We start from the raw sequence: 23,410 nt of genomic DNA, 5'->3' as shown, positions 1-23,410 counted from the left end.
CACACAGCATAGAGACAACACGACAATGTGTAATCTGATACCAACCCCCAAGACACACAGCATAGAGACAACACGACAATGTGTAATCTGATACCAACCCCCAAGACACACAGCATAGAGACAACACGACAATGTGTAATCTGATACCAACCCCCAAGACACACAGCATAGAGACAACACGACAATGTGTAATCTGATACCAACCCCCAAGACACACAGCATAGAGACAACACGACAATGTGTAATCTAATACCAACCCCCAAGACACACAGCATAGAGACAACACGACAATGTGTAATCTAATACCAACCCCCAAGACACACAGCATAGAGACAACACGACAATGTGTAATCTAATACCAACCCCCAAGACACACAGCATAGAGACAACACGACAATGTGTAATCTAATACCAACCCCCAAGACACACAGCATAGAGACAACACGACAATGTGTAATCTAATACCAACCCCCAAGACACACAGCATAGAGACAACACGACAATGTGTCATCTAATACCAACCCCCAAGACACACAGCATAGAGACAACACGACAATGTGTAATCTAATACCAACCCCCAAGACACACAGCATAGAGACAACACGACAATGTGTAATCTAATACCAACCCCCAAGACACACAGCATAGAGACAACACGACAATGTGTAATCTAATACCAACCCCCAAGACACACAGCATAGAGACAACACGACAATGTGTAATCTGATACCAACCCCCAAGACACACAGCATAGAGACAACACGACAATGTGTAATCTGATACCAACCCCCAAGACACACAGCATAGAGACAACACGACAATGTGTAATCTGATACCAACCCCCAAGACACACAGCATAGAGACAACACGACAATGTGTAATCTGATACCAACCCCCAAGACACACAGCATAGAGACAACACGACAATGTGTAATCTGATACCAACCCCCAAGACACACAGCATAGAGACAACACGACAATGTGTAATCTGATACCAACCCCCAAGACACACAGCATAGAGACAACACGACAATGTGTAATCTAATACCAACCCCCAAGACACACAGCATAGAGACAACACGACAATGTGTAATCTGATACCAACCCCCAAGACACACAGCATAGAGACAACACGACAATGTGTAATCTAATACCAACCCCCAAGACACACAGCATAGAGACAACACGACAATGTGTAATCTGATACCAACCCCCAAGACACACAGCATAGAGACAACACGACAATGTGTAATCTGATACCAACCCCCAAGACACACAGCATAGAGACAACACGACAATGTGTAATCTAATACCAACCCCCAAGACACACAGCATAGAGACAACACGACAATGTGTAATCTAATACCAACCCCCAAGACACACAGCATAGAGACAACACGACAATGTGTAATCTGATACCAACCCCCAAGACACACAGCATAGAGACAACACGACAATGTGTAATCTAATACCAACCCCCAAGACACACAGCATAGAGAAAACACGACAATGTGTAATCTAATACCAACCCCCAAGACACACAGCATAGAGACAACACGACAATGTGTAATCTAATACCAACCCCCAAGACACACAGCATAGAGACAACACGACAATGTGTAATCTGATACCAACCCCCAAGACACACAGCATAGAGACAACACGACAATGTGTAATCTAATACCAACCCCCAAGACACACAGCATAGAGACAACACGACAATGTGTAATCTAATACCAACCCCCAAGACACACAGCATAGAGACAACACGACAATGTGTAATCTGATACCAACCCCCAAGACACACAGCATAGAGACAACACGACAATGTGTAATCTAATACCAACCCCCAAGACACACAGCATAGAGACAACACGACAATGTGTAATCTAATACCAACCCCCAAGACACACAGCATAGAGAAAACACGACAATGTGTAATCTAATACCAACCCCCAAGACACACAGCATAGAGACAACACGACAATGTGTAATCTAATACCAACCCCCAAGACACACAGCATAGAGACAACACGACAATGTGTAATCTGATACCAACCCCCAAGACACACAGCATAGAGACAACACGACAATGTGTAATCTAATACCAACCCCCAAGACACACAGCATAGAGACAACACGACAATGTGTAATCTAATACCAACCCCCAAGACACACAGCATAGAGACAACACGACAATGTGTAATCTGATACCAACCCCCAAGACACACAGCATAGAGACAACACGACAATGTGTAATCTAATACCAACCCCCAAGACACACAGCATAGAGACAACACGACAATGTGTAATCTAATACCAACCCCCAAGACACACAGCATAGAGACAACACGACAATGTGTAATCTGATACCAACCCCCAAGACACACAGCATAGAGACAACACGACAATGTGTAATCTAATACCAACCCCCAAGACACACAGCATAGAGACAACACGACAATGTGTAATCTAATACCAACCCCCAAGACACACAGCATAGAGACAACACGACAATGTGTAATCTAATACCAACCCCCAAGACACACAGCATAGAGACAACACGACAATGTGTAATCTGATACCAACCCCCAAGACACACAGCATAGAGACAACAGGACAATGTGTAATCTAATACCAACCCCCAAGACACACAGCATAGAGACAACACGACAATGTGTAATCTAATACCAACCCCCAAGACACACAGCATAGAGACAACACGACAATGTGTAATCTGATACCAACCCCCAAGACACACAGCATAGAGACAACACGACAATGTGTAATCTAATACCAACCCCCAAGACACACAGCATAGAGACAACACGACAATGTGTAATCTGATACCAAACCCCAAGACACACAGCATAGAGACAACACGACAATGTGTAATCTAATACCAACCCCCAAGACACACAGCATAGAGACAACACGACTGTGTAATCTGATACCAACCCCCAAGACACACAGCATAGAGACAACACGACAATGTGTAATCTAATACCAACCCCCAAGACACACAGCATAGAGACAACACGACAATGTGTAATCTAATACCAACCCCCAAGACACACAGCATAGAGACAACACGACAATGTGTAATCTGATACCAACCCCCAAGACACACAGCATAGAGACAACACGACAATGTGTAATCTAATACCAACCCCCAAGACACACAGCATAGAGACAACACGACAATGTGTAATCTAATACCAACCCCCAAGACACACAGCATAGAGACAACACGACAATGTGTAATCTGATACCAACCCCCAAGACACACAGCATAGAGACAACACGACAATGTGTAATCTAATACCAACCCCCAAGACACACAGCATAGAGACAACACGACAATGTGTAATCTAATACCAACCCCCAAGACACACAGCATAGAGACAACACGACAATGTGTAATCTGATACCAACCCCCAAGACACACAGCATAGAGACAACACGACAATGTGTAATCTAATACCAACCCCCAAGACACACAGCATAGAGACAACACGACAATGTGTAATCTAATACCAACCCCCAAGACACACAGCATAGAGACAACACGACAATGTGTAATCTGATACCAACCCCCAAGACACACAGCATAGAGACAACACGACAATGTGTAATCTGATACCAACCCCCAAGACACACAGCATAGAGACAACACGACAATGTGTAATCTAATACCAACCCCCAAGACACACAGCATAGAGACAACACGACAATGTGTAATCTAATACCAACCCCCAAGACACACAGCATAGAGACAACACGACAATGTGTAATCTGATACCAACCCCCAAGACACACAGCATAGAGACAACACGACAATGTGTAATCTAATACCAACCCCCAAGACACACAGCATAGAGACAACACGACAATGTGTAATCTAATACCAACCCCCAAGACACACAGCATAGAGACAACACGACAATGTGTAATCTAATACCAACCCCCAAGACACACAGCATAGAGACAACACGACAATGTGTAATCTGATACCAACCCCCAAGACACACAGCATAGAGACAACAGGACAATGTGTAATCTAATACCAACCCCCAAGACACACAGCATAGAGACAACACGACAATGTGTAATCTAATACCAACCCCCAAGACACACAGCATAGAGACAACACGACAATGTGTAATCTGATACCAACCCCCAAGACACACAGCATAGAGACAACACGACAATGTGTAATCTAATACCAACCCCCAAGACACACAGCATAGAGACAACACGACAATGTGTAATCTGATACCAACCCCCAAGACACACAGCATAGATACAACACGACAATGTGTAATCTAATACCAACCCCCAAGACACACAGCATAGAGACAACACGACAATGTGTAATCTGATACCAACCCCCAAGACACACAGCATAGAGACAACACGACAATGTGTAATCTAATACCAACCCCCAAGACACACAGCATAGAGACAACACGACAATGTGTAATCTAATACCAACCCCCAAGACACACAGCATAGAGACAACACGACAATGTGTAATCTGATACCAACCCCCAAGACACACAGCATAGAGACAACACGACAATGTGTAATCTGATACCAACCCCCAAGACACACAGCATAGAGACAACACGACAATGTGTAATCTAATACCAACCCCCAAGACACACAGCATAGAGACAACACGACAATGTGTAATCTAATACCAACCCCCAAGACACACAGCATAGAGACAACAGGACAATGTGTAATCTGATACCAACCCCCAAGACACACAGCATAGAGACAACACGACAATGTGTAATCTGATACCAACCCCCAAGACACACAGCATAGAGACAACACGACAATGTGTAATCTGATACCAACCCCCAAGACACACAGCATAGAGACAACACGACAATGTGTAATCTGATACCAACCCCCAAGACACACAGCATAGAGACAACACGACAATGGCACTTCAGCATTACTCTGGCTTTATCTAGTGAATGTAAAATGAACACGCAGAAAATCCCAGCAGACAACCATTTATGGCATAAATGAATAGATTAAAAAAAGGAGACATTCAAATTCCAACGAATCAGCACTTTAATTGTTTCATACATTATATAACTGGACATTCTGTAAAGAAAACGTGGGGAAAAAAAGACAAATAAAAAGTTTCTTAAAAACCATGCACATGATCTTTATACATACAGTCAGAGCCCCACAACAGGAGAGAAAAAAAAAAAAAAACAGCGCTTTGCATTTACATACATAGCAGACTGTCATTCACACACACACACACACACACACACACACACATACATACACAGCTCATGTCAATCAAAAGAACATCTGTAGAAATTCTCTCTCCTGAAATTTTGTTTGATGGGCCCAGGTGAGGAAGTCCGTCTGTGGATCAGGAACACTTTCAGACACTGGCAGAGGGGAGGAAAAGGCCGATGGGATAATGTAGAGGTGAATGTGAGAGAGAGATGGCTGATGGGATAATGTAGAGGTGAATGTGAGAGAGAGATGGCTGATGTAATAATGTAGAGGTGAATGTGAGAGAGAGAGATGGCTGATGGGATAATGTAGTGGTGAATGTGAGAGAGAGAGATGGCTGATGGGATAATGTAGCGGGGAATGTGAGAGATGGCTGATGGGATAATGTAGAGGTGAATGTGAGAGAGGGATGGCTGATGGGATAATGTAGAGATGAATGTGAGAGAGATGCAGAGAAAAGCTGTTAAGGGAGAGTGGAGACAGGAGGCAGAGAGAGGTATGATTCATTCAGTGGTTCACTGTATTATCATTCACCCAGAATGGAGTAATTCCCTCTCAGCACCGGTTCCCTCCCTTTCCCTCTCAGCACCGGTTCCCTCCCTTTCCCTCTCAGCACCAGTTCCCTCCCTTTCCCTCTCAGCACCGGTTCCCTCCCTTTCCCTCTCAGCACCGGTTCCCTCCCTTTCCCTCTCAGCACCGGTTCCCTCCCTTTCCCTCTCAGCACCGGTTCCCTCCCTTTCCCTCTCAGCACCGGTTCCCTCCCTTTCCCTCTCAGCACCGGTTCCCTCCCTTTCCCTCTCAGCACCGGTTCCCTCCCTTCCTCTTCCAGTGCGGTTCTATCCCAACACCCTCTGCTGTGTGAAAATCACACCTCTACCAGACTGTTCCTATGCTCTTTAATCAACAACAAAAACAGGTGAAGAATCTAGTGGGGTAGTAATGTTGACCTGAAGGTTATGTTCCTGAAAGCTCAGCTCTCAATTTTATTTAAACCTTTTCCTGGACTTAAAAAAGGTCCATGGATCATCATTTTTGGTGCAGGACTTGGCTTAATCTGGGCCTGGGAAACTGGCACTGAGAATAACGTTTTATAGCCTTCGTTTACACAGGCAGCTCAATTCTGATACATTTTTCTTCTTCTCTTTTGACCAATCAGATCATCTTAGATTAAAAAAAATAATAATAAAAGAATTGGGCTGCCAGTGTAATCAGAGACAGAGTAAAATAGGCCCAAGATGGAAAGGTCTTTAATGTTTTTAGTCCCCAACACCATGAAAGGAACATTCTATCTGTTGTGTCGGGCCAGTGTTTCAACAGGCAGAATGTTCAGCATGTCAGTCTCAGCCTTCAGAGGAACTCCAGCTACAAGACGGTGTGAAGCCCCGGTGGGAAACTAACTCTGGGTAACAGAGCCTGTGTTTACACAGGCAGGCCAATTCAGCTCTTTTGCCAATAATTGGTATTTTGACCAATCAGATCAGCTCTTTTGCCAATAATTGGCATTTTGACCAATCAGATAAGCTCTTTTGCCAATAATTGGGGAAAATATCAGAAGTGGGCTACTTGTGTAAAGACAGCCAGATAGAGTAAACCCAGTGAAGGACCAGCTCATTCCTATCCACTGAATCTAAAAACACATTGTCAACCTTGTACAGCACTGATTGGGCCTGTTGTTTATGGGAAACACAAGCGTCCTTAATTTAGAGGTTGTTTATGGGAAACAACTGTGCTCCATTCAGAGGCTCATTGACAGAACTCTGTGTTGCTAAGGCGATCCTTGTAGAGACATTGATGCTCAGGGATAACCCGACACCGATAACTTCTGTTAGAATAGCAGGTGTGTCTCACTGAACTAGGTGTTCAAAACAAAACATCAATCTCACCCCTCCCCCCCCTCAAAAAAAATGCATAGTTCAGTGAGACCATGGAGCTGTTTACATTGACTCGTAATGTAATGGTGTCCAACCGTTTTTAAACAAGTCGTTTTTCCCTAAGGCTAAAGCTCATAAACTAGAAAAGGTGATTTGAAGATGAGAAATGCTACTTTTCCATCAACATTGACTTTTTTTTTTGTTCCATAACATTTAATATTTAAAACCACCTTAAGCCTCGACTTCCCTAGCAACATCAGATTAATTGATCACGGAGGAGAATTTCCTTTTACACAATCGGTTACCTCAATGTGAGAGATTGTTTTCTCTCTCCAGGAAAAACATTTAGATTCTGATTTTTTTAGTTGTGGTTGAAATGGTCACATCAGGACATGGAAACCGCAATAAAAACAGAATACTGTAATATCCTTGTTCCAATGTCACATTTCCATTTCCAAACTAAACAAAATAATTTTTAGTGCCATTACCACCATGTGACCTCCCAACCATCTGGAATAAAGATTATAAACTCAAATAAACTAACCTTACTAACTAACACACAGACAGAGAGACACACACACACAGAGACCGACAGACACAGAGAGACCGAAAGACAGAGAGAGCGAGAAAGAAACAGAGACATAGGTCAGACTAAAACATCTTTACAGAGAACTGATTTTAAAACGAAGTGAAGTTCTGAACCAATGCACTTCATTGATTGTCCAACTTCCAAAAAAAGCAGAGACACTAAAACACACAGAGACTCAATTCAATTGACATGCTTTGGCCCATGTTGCGTCCAAGGTGAACCACAGGAAAAACATGGACTGTCCCAGAGGAACTCTGTCTCTGTGGACACCAATAACGGAGGGAGGGGGGGAGCGTCGAGCTAGCAGGCAGCATCATCTTGCTGTTCTCTCCCTATGCCTGTGGGTGGCACTGTTCCACAAAACCCACCTCATGCTTCCTTCCTTCCATACACAGAAGTCAGTGTTTGCTGGACACGAAGAAGACAAAAATTAAAACCGAACAAGAAAATGTGGCAACAAAAAATAAAGAAAAGCAGCAGAAACAAACTCAGTCGATTTTGACGGCAGCGTAGATCTTCCGTATGAACATGTACGCTGCGTAAAAACCGATGGTCCCTGTAAGGAGCCAGAAGGACAGGACCATGAGAGCCGTGTAGCCAAAGTACAACAGGGAAGGAATAAACTCCACGATGTCCAGCTGGAAGAGAAACACAACGTCAACTTGTTGTTAGACAGCTACCAGCCAATCTAAGCAGCTACCAGCCAATCTAAGCAGCTACCAGCCAATCTAAACAGCTACCAGCCAATCTAAGCATGCTTAATTAAAATAAAAAATAAAAAAAATAAAAATCGCTTTCAAACCTCATCTCAATACGTCTTTGACGTTTACCTTGTTGACAAAGTAGAAAATGGCGTAAACAAGAACGTAGAAGGCTGAGCCCCCTGATACCAGGAAGGTCCTCCACCACCACCGGTAGTCCTGCAGGAGACAGACAAGACAGTTGGCAACTCTGGGATGTCACAACTAGTGGAGCGACCCACTCATCATACTACTATACCACCCGTCTTCTCTATCCAGTTCCACTGTCTCTGAACTTCTCTTCACACACACCATGTTTTTACTATGCAAAAGCCCCATCTATACACCCACACAGCAGCCACACAGCAGGGCCCCGTCTCACCTCCGCACAGAGCTGGAAGTAGACCATGACGATACTAATCTGGGAGCAGGACACCACCAGGATGATGAACACCAGGAAGAGGAAACCAAACAGGTAGTAGAACTGGTTCTCCCAGATGGCCTGCAGAGGGAGAACAGCTTACAGTCAGACAAACACCTCGTAGACCAGGGCCACGTACAGCAGAGACAACATGGGTTAGACCAGGGCCACGTACAGCAGAGACAACATGGGTTAGACCAGGGCCACGTACAGCAGAGACAACATGGGTTAGACCAGGGCCACGTACAGCAGAGACAACATGGGTTAGACCAGAGCCACGTACAGCAGAGACAACATGGGTTAGACCAGGGCCACGTACAGCAGAGACAACATGGGTTAGACCAGGGCCACGTAGAGCAGAGACAACATGGGTTAGACCAGGGCCACATACAGCAGAGACAACATGGGTCAGACCAGGGCCACGTACAGCAGAGACAACATGGGTTAGACAAGGGCCACGTACAGCAGAGACAACATGGGTTAGACCAGGGTCACGTAGAGCAGAGACAACATGGGTTAGACCAGGGCCACGTACAGCAGAGACAACATGGGTTAGACCAGGGCCACGTACAGCAGAGACAACATGGGTTAGACCAGGGCCACGTACAGCAGAGACATTATGGGTTAGACCAGGGCCACGTACAGCAGAGACAACATGGGTTAGACCAGGGCCACGTACAGCAGAGACAACATGGGTTAGACCAGGGCCACGTACAGCAGAGACAACATGGGTTAGACCAGGGCCACGTACAGCAGAGACAACATGGGTTAGACCAGGGCCACGTACAGCAGAGACAACATGGGTTAGACCAGGGCCACGTACAGCAGAGACAACATGGGTTAGACCAGGGCCACGTACAGATCTGATTTGATTGGTTCTTCTTCTGCTGCGGCCCATCAATGTGGATCGAGTTGTTTCCTGTGGTCCATAATCAACTCCTTGGTCTTTCTTGCTAAAGGGAGAGGTTGTTGTCCTGGCACTACACTGCCAAGTCTCCAACCTCTTCCCTATAGGCGGTCTCATCGCCGTTGGTGATCAGGCCTACCACTGCAGTGTCGTCAGCAAAGTTGGGAGTTGGAGTGGTGCTTGGCCACCAAGGGAGGAGGGGGCTAAGCACAAACCCCCGAAGGGCCCCCCGTGTTGAGGGTCAGCGTGGCAGAAGTGTTGTTGCCTACTTTCACCACCTGGCCCATGAAGAAGTCCAGGATCCAGTTGTAGAGGGAGGTGGCTCAGTCCCTGGGTCCTGAGCTTAGTGATGAACTTGAGAAGGCATTATGGTGTTAAACGCTGAGCTGTAGTCGATGAACAGCATTCTCACATAGGTGTTCCTTTTGCCCAGGTAGTAGATCGCAGTGGAGATGGCATCATCTGTTGGGTCTAGGGTGGCTGGAGTTGATGTGCCATAAGCAGCCTCTTAAAGCACTTCATGATTACAGAGGACTGCTACAGGGTGCTAGTCATTGTGGCAGGTAGCCTTAAGAGTTCTTGGGGACAGGAATGATGGTGGTCAACTTGTGGGGAAATCACAGACTGGAACAAGGAGAGGTTGAAAATGACTAGAGATGCCTGACAGCTGGCCTGAGCATGCTCTGAGAATGCACCCTGGAATACCACCCGGTCCCGTGGTTTTGAGTGTTGACCAGATACATTTAAAAAATATATATAACTTAGCAGACAATGTCACCCAGAGGGATTTACAGGAGCAATTAGGGTTAAGTGCCTCGCTTAAGGGCATCTGATGCTCCAGATACTAGTCTAAAGAAGGCCAGTTTTATTGCTTCTTCAATCAGAACAACAGTTTTTAGCTTTGCTAACATACTTGCAAAAGGGTTTTCTAATGATCAGTTAGCCTTTTAAAATGATAAACTTGGATTAGCTAACACAACGTGCCATTGGAACTTGGGATGGCTGGAGCCTTTGACATTTTTTTAGGGCCTTCCTCTTACACCGCCTGGTACAGAGCTCCTGGATGGCAGGGAGCTAAGCCCCAGTGATGGACTGCGCCGTACGCACAACCCTCTGTAGCGCCTTGCAGACTGACGCCAAGCAGTTGCCGTACCAAGCCGAGTCGAGATGCTCTCGATGGTGCAGCTGTAGAACACACCATCTGTTGTTGAAGAGACTTCCCCTCTGGATTCCTCGGAATCCAATCTCCTGTCTGCTCGGTGAACAGAGAACCCATCGACTTGGATACCCCTCCAGGGCTATCTTCAGAAAAACATATTGCTGTTGTGAGAGTCCTGTTGTTAGCAAATCCGCGATCGGAGGTCATCCGTTTTATTTATCAAGTGGCCTGTTTTTGTTCGCCTTAAGTCTCAACAGCACACCCCTCTCATGCCTTTTCCCGCCCATTTCTCCTCTTGGGTGGCCCAAAGATTGGGTCAGCGGTACACAAAGATCCCTGGGAAGATGAGTCAAAGTCGAATCCGGAATTGAGGTTAGTAATTGCTGACGTGATGTTCAAAAGTTATTCTCGGTTTTAAGAAACGATAGAAACAAAAATGGATCTTCTACAGCTAAAATGGCTTGGAGCCATTCACCATACAGTGACGCCTTTATATAATAAACTGCAATGATTTCTGATTGACTCTTGTTTGTTCACCTGGAAATTCCTATTCCAACAGGCTAATAGGAGAGGATTTCTACTCACACTGAAAATGAAGAAGAGTTCAATGAACATGGCACCAAACGGTAGAATCCCAGCCATCAGAATTCTTCGGGAAGGGAAAAGAGAAAATGTGATAAAACATTTTTTAAACCCACTGAAAACAAAACACTATCAAAACACTGTTCATCCAAACGACTGTGTTTAATGAACTTCTACGACTGAATATAAGAGGACGTTCTACACGAAAAGACGAGTATACATGGATTGCTGCAGAGCAGTAGGCAGGCTTGACAAGGACACTCACCCCACAAACTTGTTCATGTACCAGCGCTGCTCAGGCACCTGGCGAGGGATCTGATTGGTGCGGACGGGGTTATCGTACGGCTGCTTGCGGAAGCCAAAGTAGTAGCCCAAGTAGACCAGCGGCATGGAGATACCGAACCACATGCAGAGTAGAGCCAGCATGGTGGTGAAGGGGACCTGAAGAGGGAAGACGACGTCACAGGTTGAGATGGTCCACAACACCTGTCCTTGTTCTGAGGGCGGTAGACTGAATGTGTTGATGATATTCAGGGAACAGGTGTATTCCAGATCATTGTGGAGAATTGGAAAGCATGTGGATTTGACATATATTTTCTATGTCTTGTTTGAAAAACCAATGGCCCTCTCTGGGTCAAATAAAGTGGTCCTATAGACAGTGAATGTGTTGCTATACAGTGGTCCTATAGACAGTGGTCCTATAGACAGTGAATGTGTTGCTATACAGTGGTCCTATAGACAGTGGTCCTATAGACAGTGGTCCTATAGACAGCGGTCCTATAGACAGTGAATGTGTTGCTAGACAGTGGTCCTATAGACAGTGGTCCTATAGACAGTGGTCCCATAGACAGTGGTCCTATAGACAGTGAATGTGTTGCTAGACAGTGGTCCTATAGACAGTGGTCCTATAGACAGCGGTCCTATAGACAGCGGTCCTATAGACAGTGAATGTGTTGCTAGACAGTGGTCCTATAGACAGTGGTCCTATAGACAGTGGTCCTATAGACAGTGGTCCTATAGACAGTGGTCCTATAGACAGTGAATGTGTTGCTAGACAGTGGTCCTATAGACAGTGGTCCTATAGACAGTGGTCCTATAGACAGTGAATGTGTTGCTAGACAGTGGTCATATAGACAGTGGTCCTATAGACAGCGCTCCTATAGACAGTGGTCCTATAGAGAGTGGTCCTATAGACAGTGGTCCTATAGACAGTGAATGTGTTGCTATACAGTGGTCCTATAGACAGTGGTCCTATAGACAGCGGTCCTATAGACAGCGGTCCTATAGACTAGACAGTGGTCCTATAGACTAGACAGTGGTTCTATAGACAGTGAATGTGTTGCTAGACAGTGGTCCTATAGACAGTGGTCCTATAGACAGTGGTCCTATAGACAGTGGTCCTATAGACAGTGAATGTGTTGCTAGACAGTGGTCCTATAGACAGTGGTCCTATAGACAGCGCTCCTATAGACAGCGCTCCTATAGACAGCGCTCCTATAGACAGCGCTCCTATAGACAGCGTTCCTATAGACAGCGCTCCTATAGACAGTGAATGTGTTGCTAGACAGTGGTCCTATAGACAGTGGTCCTATAGACAGTGAATGTGTTGCTAGACAGTGGTCCTATAGACAGTGGTCCTATAGACAGTGGTCCTATAGACAGTGGTCCTATAGACAGTGGTCCTATAGACAGTGGTCCTATAGACAGTGAATGTGTTGCTAGACAGTGGTCCTATAGACAGTGGTCCTATAGACAGCGGTCCTATAGACAGTGGTCCTATAGACAGTGAATGTGTTGCTAGACAGTGGTCCTATAGACAGCGGTCCTATAGACAGCGGTCCTATAGACAGTGAATGTGTTGCTAGACAGTGGTCCTATAGACAGTGGTCCTATAGAAAGTGGTCCTATAGACAGTGAATGTGTTGCTAGACAGTGGTCCTATAGACAGTGGTCCTATAGACAGCGGTCCTATAGACAGCGGTCCTATAGACTAGACAGTGGTCCTATAGACTAGACAGTGGTCCTATAGACAGTGAATGTGTTGCTAGACAGTGGTCCTATAGACAGTGAATGTGTTGCTAGACAGTGGTCCTATAGACAGTGGTCCTATAGACAGTGGTCCTATAGACAGCGGTCCTATAGACAGTGAATGTGTTGCTATACAGCGCTCCTATAGACAGCGCTCCTATAGACAGCGCTCCTATAGACAGCGCTCCTATAGACAGCGCTCCTATAGACAGTGAATGTGTTGATATACAGTGGGCCTGTATGTAGGAGACTAGCTAGCTCACAGCTCCAGAAGAGTGCTCTCCCCAGATGAAACAGTTGAGGACGAAGCAGATGGAGAAGACCACAGCCGGGTACAGAGTGGCCGTCTGCAGGCACAGCAGAAACACGCAGTCACACATGAATAGTAGGCAACCGGACACGAAGTTTTATTAGAAATAATATATGTCATTAGTCATTGATAGTGCTCATTTGAAATACTCACACAGAAAGCACCCTTCTTCCACCGATGACCTTTCAGGGTGCGGTAGAGTCTGCCAGCGAAGTATCCACCGAACACACTGGAAGCAAAGACAGTCATATTGATGCCTCTCCCAGTGTATAGACAGCAGACAGAGCACCAATCCCAAACAGAGAGAGTCACCCTCCTTATGTCTCAGGCCCAATCCCAAACCGAGAGAGTCACCCTCCTTGTGTCTCAGGCCAAATCCCAAACCGAGAGAGTCACCCTCCTTATGTCTCAGGCCCAATCCCAAACCGAGAGAGTCACCCTCCTTATGTCTCAGGCCCAATCCCAAACCGGGAGAGTCACCCTCCTTATGTCTCAGGCCCAAACCCAAACCGAGAGAGTCACCCTCCTTATGTCTCAGGCCCAAACCCAAACAGAGAGTCACCCTCCTTATGTCTCAGGCCCAATCCCAAACCGAGAGAGTCACCCTCCTTATGTCTCAGGCCCAAACCCAAACAGAGAGTCACCCTCCTTATGTCTCAGGCCCAATCCCAAACCGAGAGAGTCACCCTCCTTATGTCTCAGGCCCAATCCCAAACAGAGAGAGTCACCCTCCTCATGTCTCAGGCCCAATCCCAAACAGAGAGAGTCACCCTCCTTATGCTTCAGGCCCAATCAGAGAGAGTCACCCTCCTTATGTCTCAGGCCCAATCCCAAACAGAGAGAGTCACCCTCCTTATGTCTCAGGCCCAATCCCAAACAGAGAGAGTCACCCTCCTTATGTCTCAGGCCCAATCCCAAAATGGACCCCTATGCACTTGTGAAGATTTGTGAGGATTTGATTGGTATAAGTAATATGGTTAAAGTTCCAACTAGCCTATCAGAAATGCGGCATGGTTGAGCAATTTACCGTATCGCTTACACCAAACACATCCTCTCAGATCTCCACAAGTGCATAGGGGTCCATTTTGGGATTGGGCCTGAGACATAAGGAGGGCGACTCTCTCTCGTCTTACCCCATGAACATGAACAGAAAGCAGGAAGTGGTCATCAGGGCCCCTCTACTGGAAGGAGACAGCATCCCCAACATGGCCACGACTACAGGACAGATAAAACACAACAGCTCCACGTCACAGAGACACACAGGTGACCAGGCTTTCGTCTCCAGCTGTAGTGGCTGGACCAAATCCAGAGATTACAATTCCTTGGTGAAAAAAGCAGTTGGTAGATAAGAGTGCTTTTGAAACGAGATTCTAGAAGTCTGTTTACAGATCACACTCACAGATGACGATGAGAATCATGCAGAAGAGCTGTATGCCAGAGCCCAGCAGAGAGCTGAGGATCATGGGATACTGTGGAGGTCTGAACACGTCACCATGGACATTCTTCCAGCCCGACTCCTCCATGGTGTCCTCCTATCGAAGATAGGCATTGGTCAAGATATCTTACAGACACACTACCCACAACAGGAAGTAAATACTCATCTCGAGAGGGTGGACATATGGCACATTTTAAATCCTAATCTCTTCAGTCTCACAATTATTTAACTGAGACTCTCCCTGCAGCTGCAACCACACACGCACACAAAGTGCTGTCAAATGCCAAAGCCATGTCATGTTTAGCAGAGTGAGTGGGGTCTCTTACTATGTCATCCTCTCTGTTGTAGTTGGCAATGTCCTTCCTCAGGGTCCTGATGATGATCATACTGAGGATCCCAGAGAGGAAGAAGACCACCACCACTGAGTTGACGATGGAGAACCAGTGGATCTGCACGTCACTCATGGTCAGGTAGGTGTCCCAGCGAGATGCCCACTTCACCTGGCTCTCCTACAGGGGAGGAGGGAGAGACAAACAGGGGGTCAAGTCAGGCCATTGATAATTCTTTAGGCAGAGTCCCAACAAGACCAAGGTATCTTTGTCTAGAGGACCTTCCATTAGAAGACAAGCAATTACATAATCAAGGCAGGAGCCTAGAAAACACAAAGAACCATCATAAATAAGCACATTCCTCAGTGAAGAGGACCCCTACCAACAACGTAGCTAGCCAAGTCAAGTCCCATTTTATTTCAAGTGTATCCCAACATCTCAACACTTTACAGATAACAATTCTAAATCTTTACTGTTGCTTAGACTCTGGGACCTAAAGAAGGGCCACACAGAGAAGGGCCACACAGAGAAGGGCCACACAGAGAAGGGCCACACAGAGAAGGGCCACACAGAGAAGGGCCACACAGAGAAGGGCCACACAGAGAAGTGCCACACAGAGAAGTGCCACACAGAGAAGTGCCACACAGAGAAGGGCCGTGCCACTTACCTCCCAGCGGACAGAGTAGGTGAAGAGAACCTCATTCTCCTTGGAGGGGTCAATCTCCTGAGGAGCTGAGTTAGTGGCCTCAGGCAGGGTACACAACCCCTTATCAGCCTTCAGGTCTGCAGAAGGATCCAGACAGAGACAATTAACAAATAGGAAGGGAAGGATAGCAACACAGGCTGTATTATCTAACGCTTGTCTCTGTGTTTATTGGGCTGGAATAAACCGTTCGTACCTCAGACAGGACAGGGTGCTGTGTAACTTCACCTGTACACTGGGGAGAACCAGCTCAACTTACCCTCCACCTTCACACTCTGGGGAACCACCTCAAAACGTACAACTCTGTAGTTGTGCTCTTCCTCCTCCTCCAGCTTCTCCTTGTGGTAGTAGATGATGAAAGACAGGTGGTTGTGAAGGTAGAACTATAGTAGAGAGAACAGAATGAAGGACACGTGGTTACAGTTGAAGTCGGGAAGTTCACATACACCTTAGCCAAATACATTTAAACTCAGTTGCACAATTCCTGATATTTAATCTTAATAAAAATTCCTTGTCTTAAGTCAGTTAGGTTCACCACTTTATTTTAAGAATGTGAAATGTCAGAATAATAGTAGAGAAAATGATTTCAGCTTTTATTTCTTTCATCACATTCCCAGTGGGTCAGAAGTTTACATATACTAATTGTATGTAATTAGTGTTCGGTAGCATTGCCTTTAAATTGTTTAACTCGGGTCAAACGCTTTGGAAAGCCTTCCACAAGCTTCCCACAATAAGTCGGGTGAATCTTAGCCCATTCCTACTGACAGAGCAGGTCTAACTGAGTCAGGTGTGTAGGCCTCCTTGCTCAAACACGCTTTTTCAGTTCTGCCCACAACTTTTCTATAGGATTGAGTTCAGGGCTTTGTGATGGCCACTCCAATACCTTGACTTTGTTGTCCTTAAGCCATTCTGCCACAACTTTGGAAGTAGGCTTGGGGTCATTGTCCATTTGGAAGACCCATTTGCGACCAAGCTTTAACTTCCTGACTAATATATGATAGATGTTGCTTCAATATATGCACAAAATAGATCCTACCTCATGATGCCATCTATTTTGTGAACTGCACCAGTCCCTCCTGTAGCAAAGCACCCCCACAACATGATGCTGCCACCCCCATGCTTCACAGTTGGGATGGTGTTCTTCGGCATGCTAGCCTTCCCCTTTTCCCTCCAAACATAATGATGGTCATTATGGCCAAACAGTTCTATTTTTGTTTCATCAGACCAGAGGACATTTCTCCAAAAAGTACGATCTTTGTCCCCACGTGCATTTGCACATCGTAGTCTGGCTTTTTTTAATGGCGGTTTTGGAGCAGCGGCTTCTTCCTTGCTGAGCGGCCTTTCAGGTTATGTCGATATAAGATATATGGATATAGATACTTTTGTACATGTTTCCTCCAGCATCTTCACAAGGTCCTTTGCTGCTGTTCTGGGATTGATTTGGACTTTTCACACCACAGTACGTTCATCTCTAGGAGACAGAGCGCGTCTCCTTCCTGAGCGGTATGACGGCTCTGTGATCCCATGGTGTTTATACTTGCGTACTATTGTTTGTACAGATGAACGTGATACCTTCAGGCGTTTGGAAATGGCTCCCAAGGATGAACCAGACTTGTGGAGGTCTACAATTTTTTTTCTGAAGTCTTGGCTGATTTATTTTGATTTTCCCATGATGTCAAGCAATGAGGCACTGAGTTTGAAGGTAAGCCTTGAAATACATCCACAGGTACACCTCCAATTGACTCAAATTATGTAAATTAGCCTATCAGAAGCTTCTAAAGCCATGACATCATTTTCTGGAATTCTCCACACTGTTTAAAGTCACAGTCAACTTAGTGTATGTAAACTTCTGACCCACTGGAATTGTGATACAGTGAATTATAAGTGAAATGATCTGTCTGTAAACAATTGTTGGAAAAATAACTTGTCATGCACAAAGTAGATGTGACCGACATGCCAAAACTATAGTTTGTTAACAAGCAATTTGTGGCGTGGTTGAAAAACTAGTTACTGACTCTGACCTAAGTGTTTGTAAACTTCCGACTTCAACTGTATGTAGGTAGAACTATAGTAGAGAGACTACAGAACGCAAAGGTTTATACACTAAACATAACTACTGGACAACAAGAGCTGTTCTGTAATAGACAAGCAAAATTCAGAGTCCCCACTCCCCTAATCTCATACGGATGTGTCCATACTCTCTCTCCATGCTTTAACTAGCAAGCAGGTTCTGTACCTTGCTGCTCTCAGTGAAGCCCAGTCTGTAGCCGTGTTCAAACTGAACATCCTTCACCACATCCTTCTCCTCCTCTGCCTCTTTGTTGGGGTAGAACTCCAGTCGCGTGGCCACTGGGAGGTTGTCTGCGATGCTGAGTTTATAGACAGGATTAACATGAAGCCTACAGCAGCATCTTACTTACACAGTCACCTGACTACTGGACAGAGTAATGAGGAAGGAAGGGTACTCACAGGTGAACATAGTACTCTTCCTGGATGCGCTCAGCCACCAGCTTGCTTTGCTGCACGTTGAGTTTCAGCTTGGCACAAACCACCTTACACTTCCTGTCCTGGGTCATGAGTACCGAGTAGGGGGTGTTCACAATACGATCCCCACGTAACACCTCCCCTGTACACACACACACACACTTAGTAGGAGTTCATGGTGTGGGTCTTTATGCGTAACAGATTACTCTGAATCCCATACAAAGACAACACAAATCAATGCTTTAGAACACAACACAGGAAACCTTCCAAACGATGACAAGATGCATAGAACAACCCTTCTACATGTGAGGAGAACAGAGAGAGCTGCTTTACTTACCCAGGTTCTCTGCTTTGTAGACCACTTTATCAGGCTGACAGAAGGGCAGGGAGTAGTATTCATAGGGAAGCTGAGTCCTGGAGCTGGTCAGCTTCACGGCCTGGGGGGGTGGGAATCAGTGGGCCACATTCAATTCAAATCCAAATCAAATTTTATTGGTCACATACACATGGTTAGCAGATGTTAATGCGAGTGTAGCGAAATGCTTGTGCTTCTAGTTCCGACAATGCAGTAATAATCAAGTAATCTAGCTAACAATTCCAAAACTACTACCTTATAGACACAAGTGTAAGGGGATAAAGAATATGTACATAAAGATATATGAATGAGTGATGGTACAGAGCGGCATAGGCAAGATACAGTAGATGGTATTGAGTGCAGTATATACATATGAGATGAGTATGTAAACAAAGTGGCATAGTTAAAGTGGCTAGTGATACATGTATTACATAAGGATACAGTCGATGATATAGAGTACAGTATATACGTATGCATATGAGATGAATCATGTAGGGTAAGTAACATTATATAAGGTAGCATTGTTTAAAGTGGCTAGTGATACATGTATTACATAAAGATGCAGTAGATGATATAGTATTAATTGAGTGACTGACTGACTGACCTGCCAAACACATGCCAATAGGCTACACAACCAATACTAGTATCCACCCCAGTCTGCCTTGGAGCTAACAAGCTTTAGGCCACCTATCAAGCTTAGACAATAACACAGTTCATCATACCTAGAAAAACCCCCCAAAATATGCTAACTAACTTAGTGAAACCACAACAAGCCAAGGCAGAATAGAGTATTATATACCCGATGAAGCATAAGAGGGCTAGAACTAGGCTAAAAAAGGTTTGGTTGTTTAACTTACCTTAATCTCTACAGCACTGTTCTGGTGGAAGTTCATAGGAGCAACTCCAGGCACGTAAAAGGGCTGGACCCCTCCAGGCAACATGGACAACAGCAGCAGGGCCAACCACGTCTCCTTCAACACAACAAAACAGTCAATGGACTAGTTGGTCAATCTACACGAAGAAGCTTTTGATTAGAACTAAAATGTTTGCCCCTGGCAGGAGGAGGTCAGAAGGTGACTTTTTTTGGAGCTGAATACCAAAACACTCAGTAGATAAGAGTTGCTCAGAGTTGACACATTTGAATTGATATTGAACGACCCTGTTGCCACATAGCTGCTTTAGACATTAAGAAATCAATGGACTGGAGATGCCTTTGGGATATGTAAAGGTGGGACTAATGTTTCACACACACACACACAGAGACAGAGGTCGTGATCTTAATCAAATCCAATGTGGGCACACACACACACAGTACAATCCAAGATGGCTTGATGACTTAGACACAACTTTTGAGACTGTACTTTACATAGGACTACATCTAACCAGTCACAAATGAAAGACTATGTCTACACATCCCAATGATTGTATAGGAACACGCCTAATGTTGGAAACAGGATCTTCTGGTTTACTTACTGTTACAGTAACAAAACTGCATGTCAAATATTAGTACAGAGTGAGAGATGGATATCACCCTTTCACTTAACTAATATCACACCAGTCAAGCCTGATTTTCCTTTCCTGTGTGGAGTGCTTGTTTACACAACCACTGGCCATGAATGTATGACCAAAAGTATACATACTGCACAGGTCTGGGAGGGGTGAGGATGAGCATTTATGTGATAGACAGGGAAACATTAACACCGTGAAAAAGTACATGTTTTTTTTTTATGTAACTTTTATTTAACTAGACAAGTCAGTTAAGAACAAATTATTATTTACAATGACGGCCTACCGGGACGACGCTGGGCCAATTGCGGACTCCCAATCACAGCCGGTTGTGATACAGCCTGGATTCGAACCAGGGTGTCTCTTTTAATTGTTGTTTATTTAACTAGGCAAGTCAGGCAAGAACAAAATCTTATTTACAATGACGGCCTACCGGGGAACAGTGGGTTAACTGCCTTGTTCAGGGGCAGAATGACAGATTTCTACCTTGTCAGCTCGGGGATTTGATCTGGCAACCTTTTGGTTATTAGTCCAACTCTCTAACCACTAGGCTACCTGCCGCCTAACACATATGCAGTGCCTTAGACCGCTGCGCCACTCGGCAGTCCGTTGATGATAAACAATAACAAAACAAACTTAAAAACCCAATGCATCATATCAATCTCGTCTCAAATGAATAATGAGTGACATACCTCTGTTTACGAATGAGTGCATGAAAACATCTCCACACTGATAATAGCTAGCACTTGTATAAAATATATGGCTGAGACATGTCGACTAAGCAACAGCAACTAGATAGTTACTGTAAGAAAGAACATACTCTTTGGTTAAGCTTATAGAATACACAAATCAACCCGGAAATGCATAGCTAACTAGTTGCCAGCCACATACTAGTTAGCATTAACCATCTAACATTACCTAGTTAAACTGCCCCCTTTTGTCTGGGCTCTGGTCCTCGAACTAACTAGCAGCCACATAAAAACTAACTAGCAAGCTACCCATGTTTAGCATTTTCAGTACAACTTTGAGCAAGCGTGTACGTAGCTAGGCAAGTTAGAGAAGGATAGTTGTGTTGTTGGCAGAGCCAGCTAACGTTAGCCTAGCTACGCCAAAGGGCTACTAACGCTGTCACAACGAGATTATTAATGAACTGTGTCTAACTGCAATCGAAATACATGTCATGTTTGTTCCATATACAGAGTACGAACTAGGTAACTAGCTAGTTAGGTACATTGTGTTTTTTGGGCTGAGCTGACATCTAACTAGTTAGCAGTAGCTGACAAGTTGTCTTGGCTGGCTAGCGTCGTCAACATCCCCTGCTTGCTGCACCGTTGACAAATCAATGTAGAAAGACAGCTCATATACATGTCGGTAAATCATGACTCTAAATTTCACGTGGTAAAAAGTACAGTCGTATATAAACACAACCACATGCTTCTATTTGAAGGTAGATAGCGGAACAGATGTTGGAAGAATAATATATATATATTTTTCCTGTTCACTTACCATCGCCGCGGCCGCCATCTTGAATACACGTGTCATTCGTGACGTCACGTGATCCCCATTAGCATCAAAATGTGTTGAGAGTGCTAGCTAGTTAGCTAGTGTCACCTAGTGACAGCAATTTATACTGAACAAAATATAAACGAAGCATACAACAATTTCAAAGATTTTACTGAGTTACAGTTCATATATGGAAATAAGTCAATTGAAATACATTCATTAGGCACTCATCTATGTGTTTCACATATGACTGGGAATACAGATATGCATCTGTTGGTCACAGATACCTTTATTTAAAAAAAGGTAGGGGTGTGGATCAGAAAACCAGTCAGTACCTGGTGTGACCACCATTTGCCTCATGCAGCACGACACCTCTCCTTCGCATTGAGTAGATCAGACTGTGGAATGTTGTCCCACTCCTCTTCAATGACTGAAAAGTTGCTGGATATTGGCTGGATCGTGGAACACGCTGTCGTACATGTTAATCCAGAGCATTCCAAACATGCTCAATGGGTGACATGTCTGGTGAGTATGCAGGCCATGGAAGAACTGGGACATTTTTAGCTTCCAGGAAATGTGTACAGATCCTTGCATTATCATGGTGGAACATGAGGTTATGGTGGCGGATGAATGGCATGACAGTTTTATTTTATTTAACTAGGAAATTCAGTTAAGAAAAAATTATTATTTACAATGACGGCCTAGGAACAGTGGGTTAACTGCCTCGTTCAGGGGCCGAACGACAGATTTTTACCTTGTCGGCTCAGGGATTCAATCTAGCAACCTTTCGGTTACTGGCCCAATGATCTAACCATTAGGCTACCTGACACCTCTAACCACTTGGCTACAATGGGCCCCAGGATCTTGTCACAGTATCTCTGTGTATTCAAATTGCCATTGTTAAAATGTAATTGTGTTCGCTTTCTGTAGCGTATGCCTGCCCATACCATTATATTGGCAAAGGAGAAATGCTCGCTAACAGGGATGTAAACACATTTTTATTTTTTTTATTTTAGAGAAGTAAGCTTTTTTGTGCATATGGAACATTTCTGGGATCTTTTATTTCAGCTCATGAAACATGGGACCAACACTTTACATGTTGTGTTTATATTTATGTTCAGTGTACATCTGTTCAAAATGTGTTTGTATGTAGATTGTTTGTGCTTGTTTGACTTCAAGCAGGTTGTCAAAAAATCTGATAAAATCTCCTTCATATCGTC

At 44.8% G+C, this 23,410-nt stretch overlaps 1 protein-coding gene across 1 annotated transcript; it reads right to left on the bottom strand.

Annotated features, from left to right (window-relative positions):
* Window positions 1–6,926: 6,926 nt before the first annotated feature.
* Window positions 6,927–22,315, bottom strand: LOC110492652 (transmembrane 9 superfamily member 4). The gene is made up of 17 exons (XM_036947682.1): window positions 22,194–22,315; window positions 20,039–20,152; window positions 19,164–19,263; window positions 18,812–18,968; window positions 18,579–18,711; window positions 16,602–16,725; window positions 16,307–16,422; window positions 15,637–15,819; window positions 15,275–15,407; window positions 15,009–15,090; window positions 14,029–14,104; window positions 13,829–13,912; window positions 11,803–11,978; window positions 11,541–11,604; window positions 8,851–8,970; window positions 8,559–8,648; window positions 6,927–8,366 (listed from the first exon to the last, which is right to left on the bottom strand). Exons 1-17 carry the CDS (start codon window positions 22,227–22,229, stop codon window positions 8,217–8,219), a joined length of 1,938 nt encoding a protein of 645 aa, XP_036803577.1. The 5' UTR covers window positions 22,230–22,315; the 3' UTR covers window positions 6,927–8,216.
* Between the last annotated feature and the right edge of the window lie 1,095 nt (window positions 22,316–23,410).

This window comes from Oncorhynchus mykiss, chromosome 16 (genome assembly GCF_013265735.2).
Source record: "Oncorhynchus mykiss isolate Arlee chromosome 16, USDA_OmykA_1.1, whole genome shotgun sequence".
Classification (NCBI taxonomy): Eukaryota; Metazoa; Chordata; class Actinopteri; order Salmoniformes; family Salmonidae; genus Oncorhynchus; species Oncorhynchus mykiss.
The sequence above is the reverse complement of the archived record's forward strand: the minus strand, read 5'-3'. Positions and strand labels throughout refer to the sequence as shown.

Excerpts from the sequence above, each read along its gene's own strand:
- LOC110492652 (XM_036947682.1), bottom strand. The coding sequence starts at position 22,229 with ATGACACGTGTATTCAAGATGGCGGCCGCGGCGATG. Across the intron at positions 18,712-18,811 it reads GAAGAGTACTATGTTCACCT|CATCGCAGACAACCTCCCAG; the intron begins GTGAGTACCCTT and ends CTATAAACTCAG. Across the intron at positions 15,820-16,306 it reads CCTACTCTGTCCGCTGGGAG|GAGAGCCAGGTGAAGTGGGC; the intron begins GTAAGTGGCACG and ends CCTCCCCTGTAG.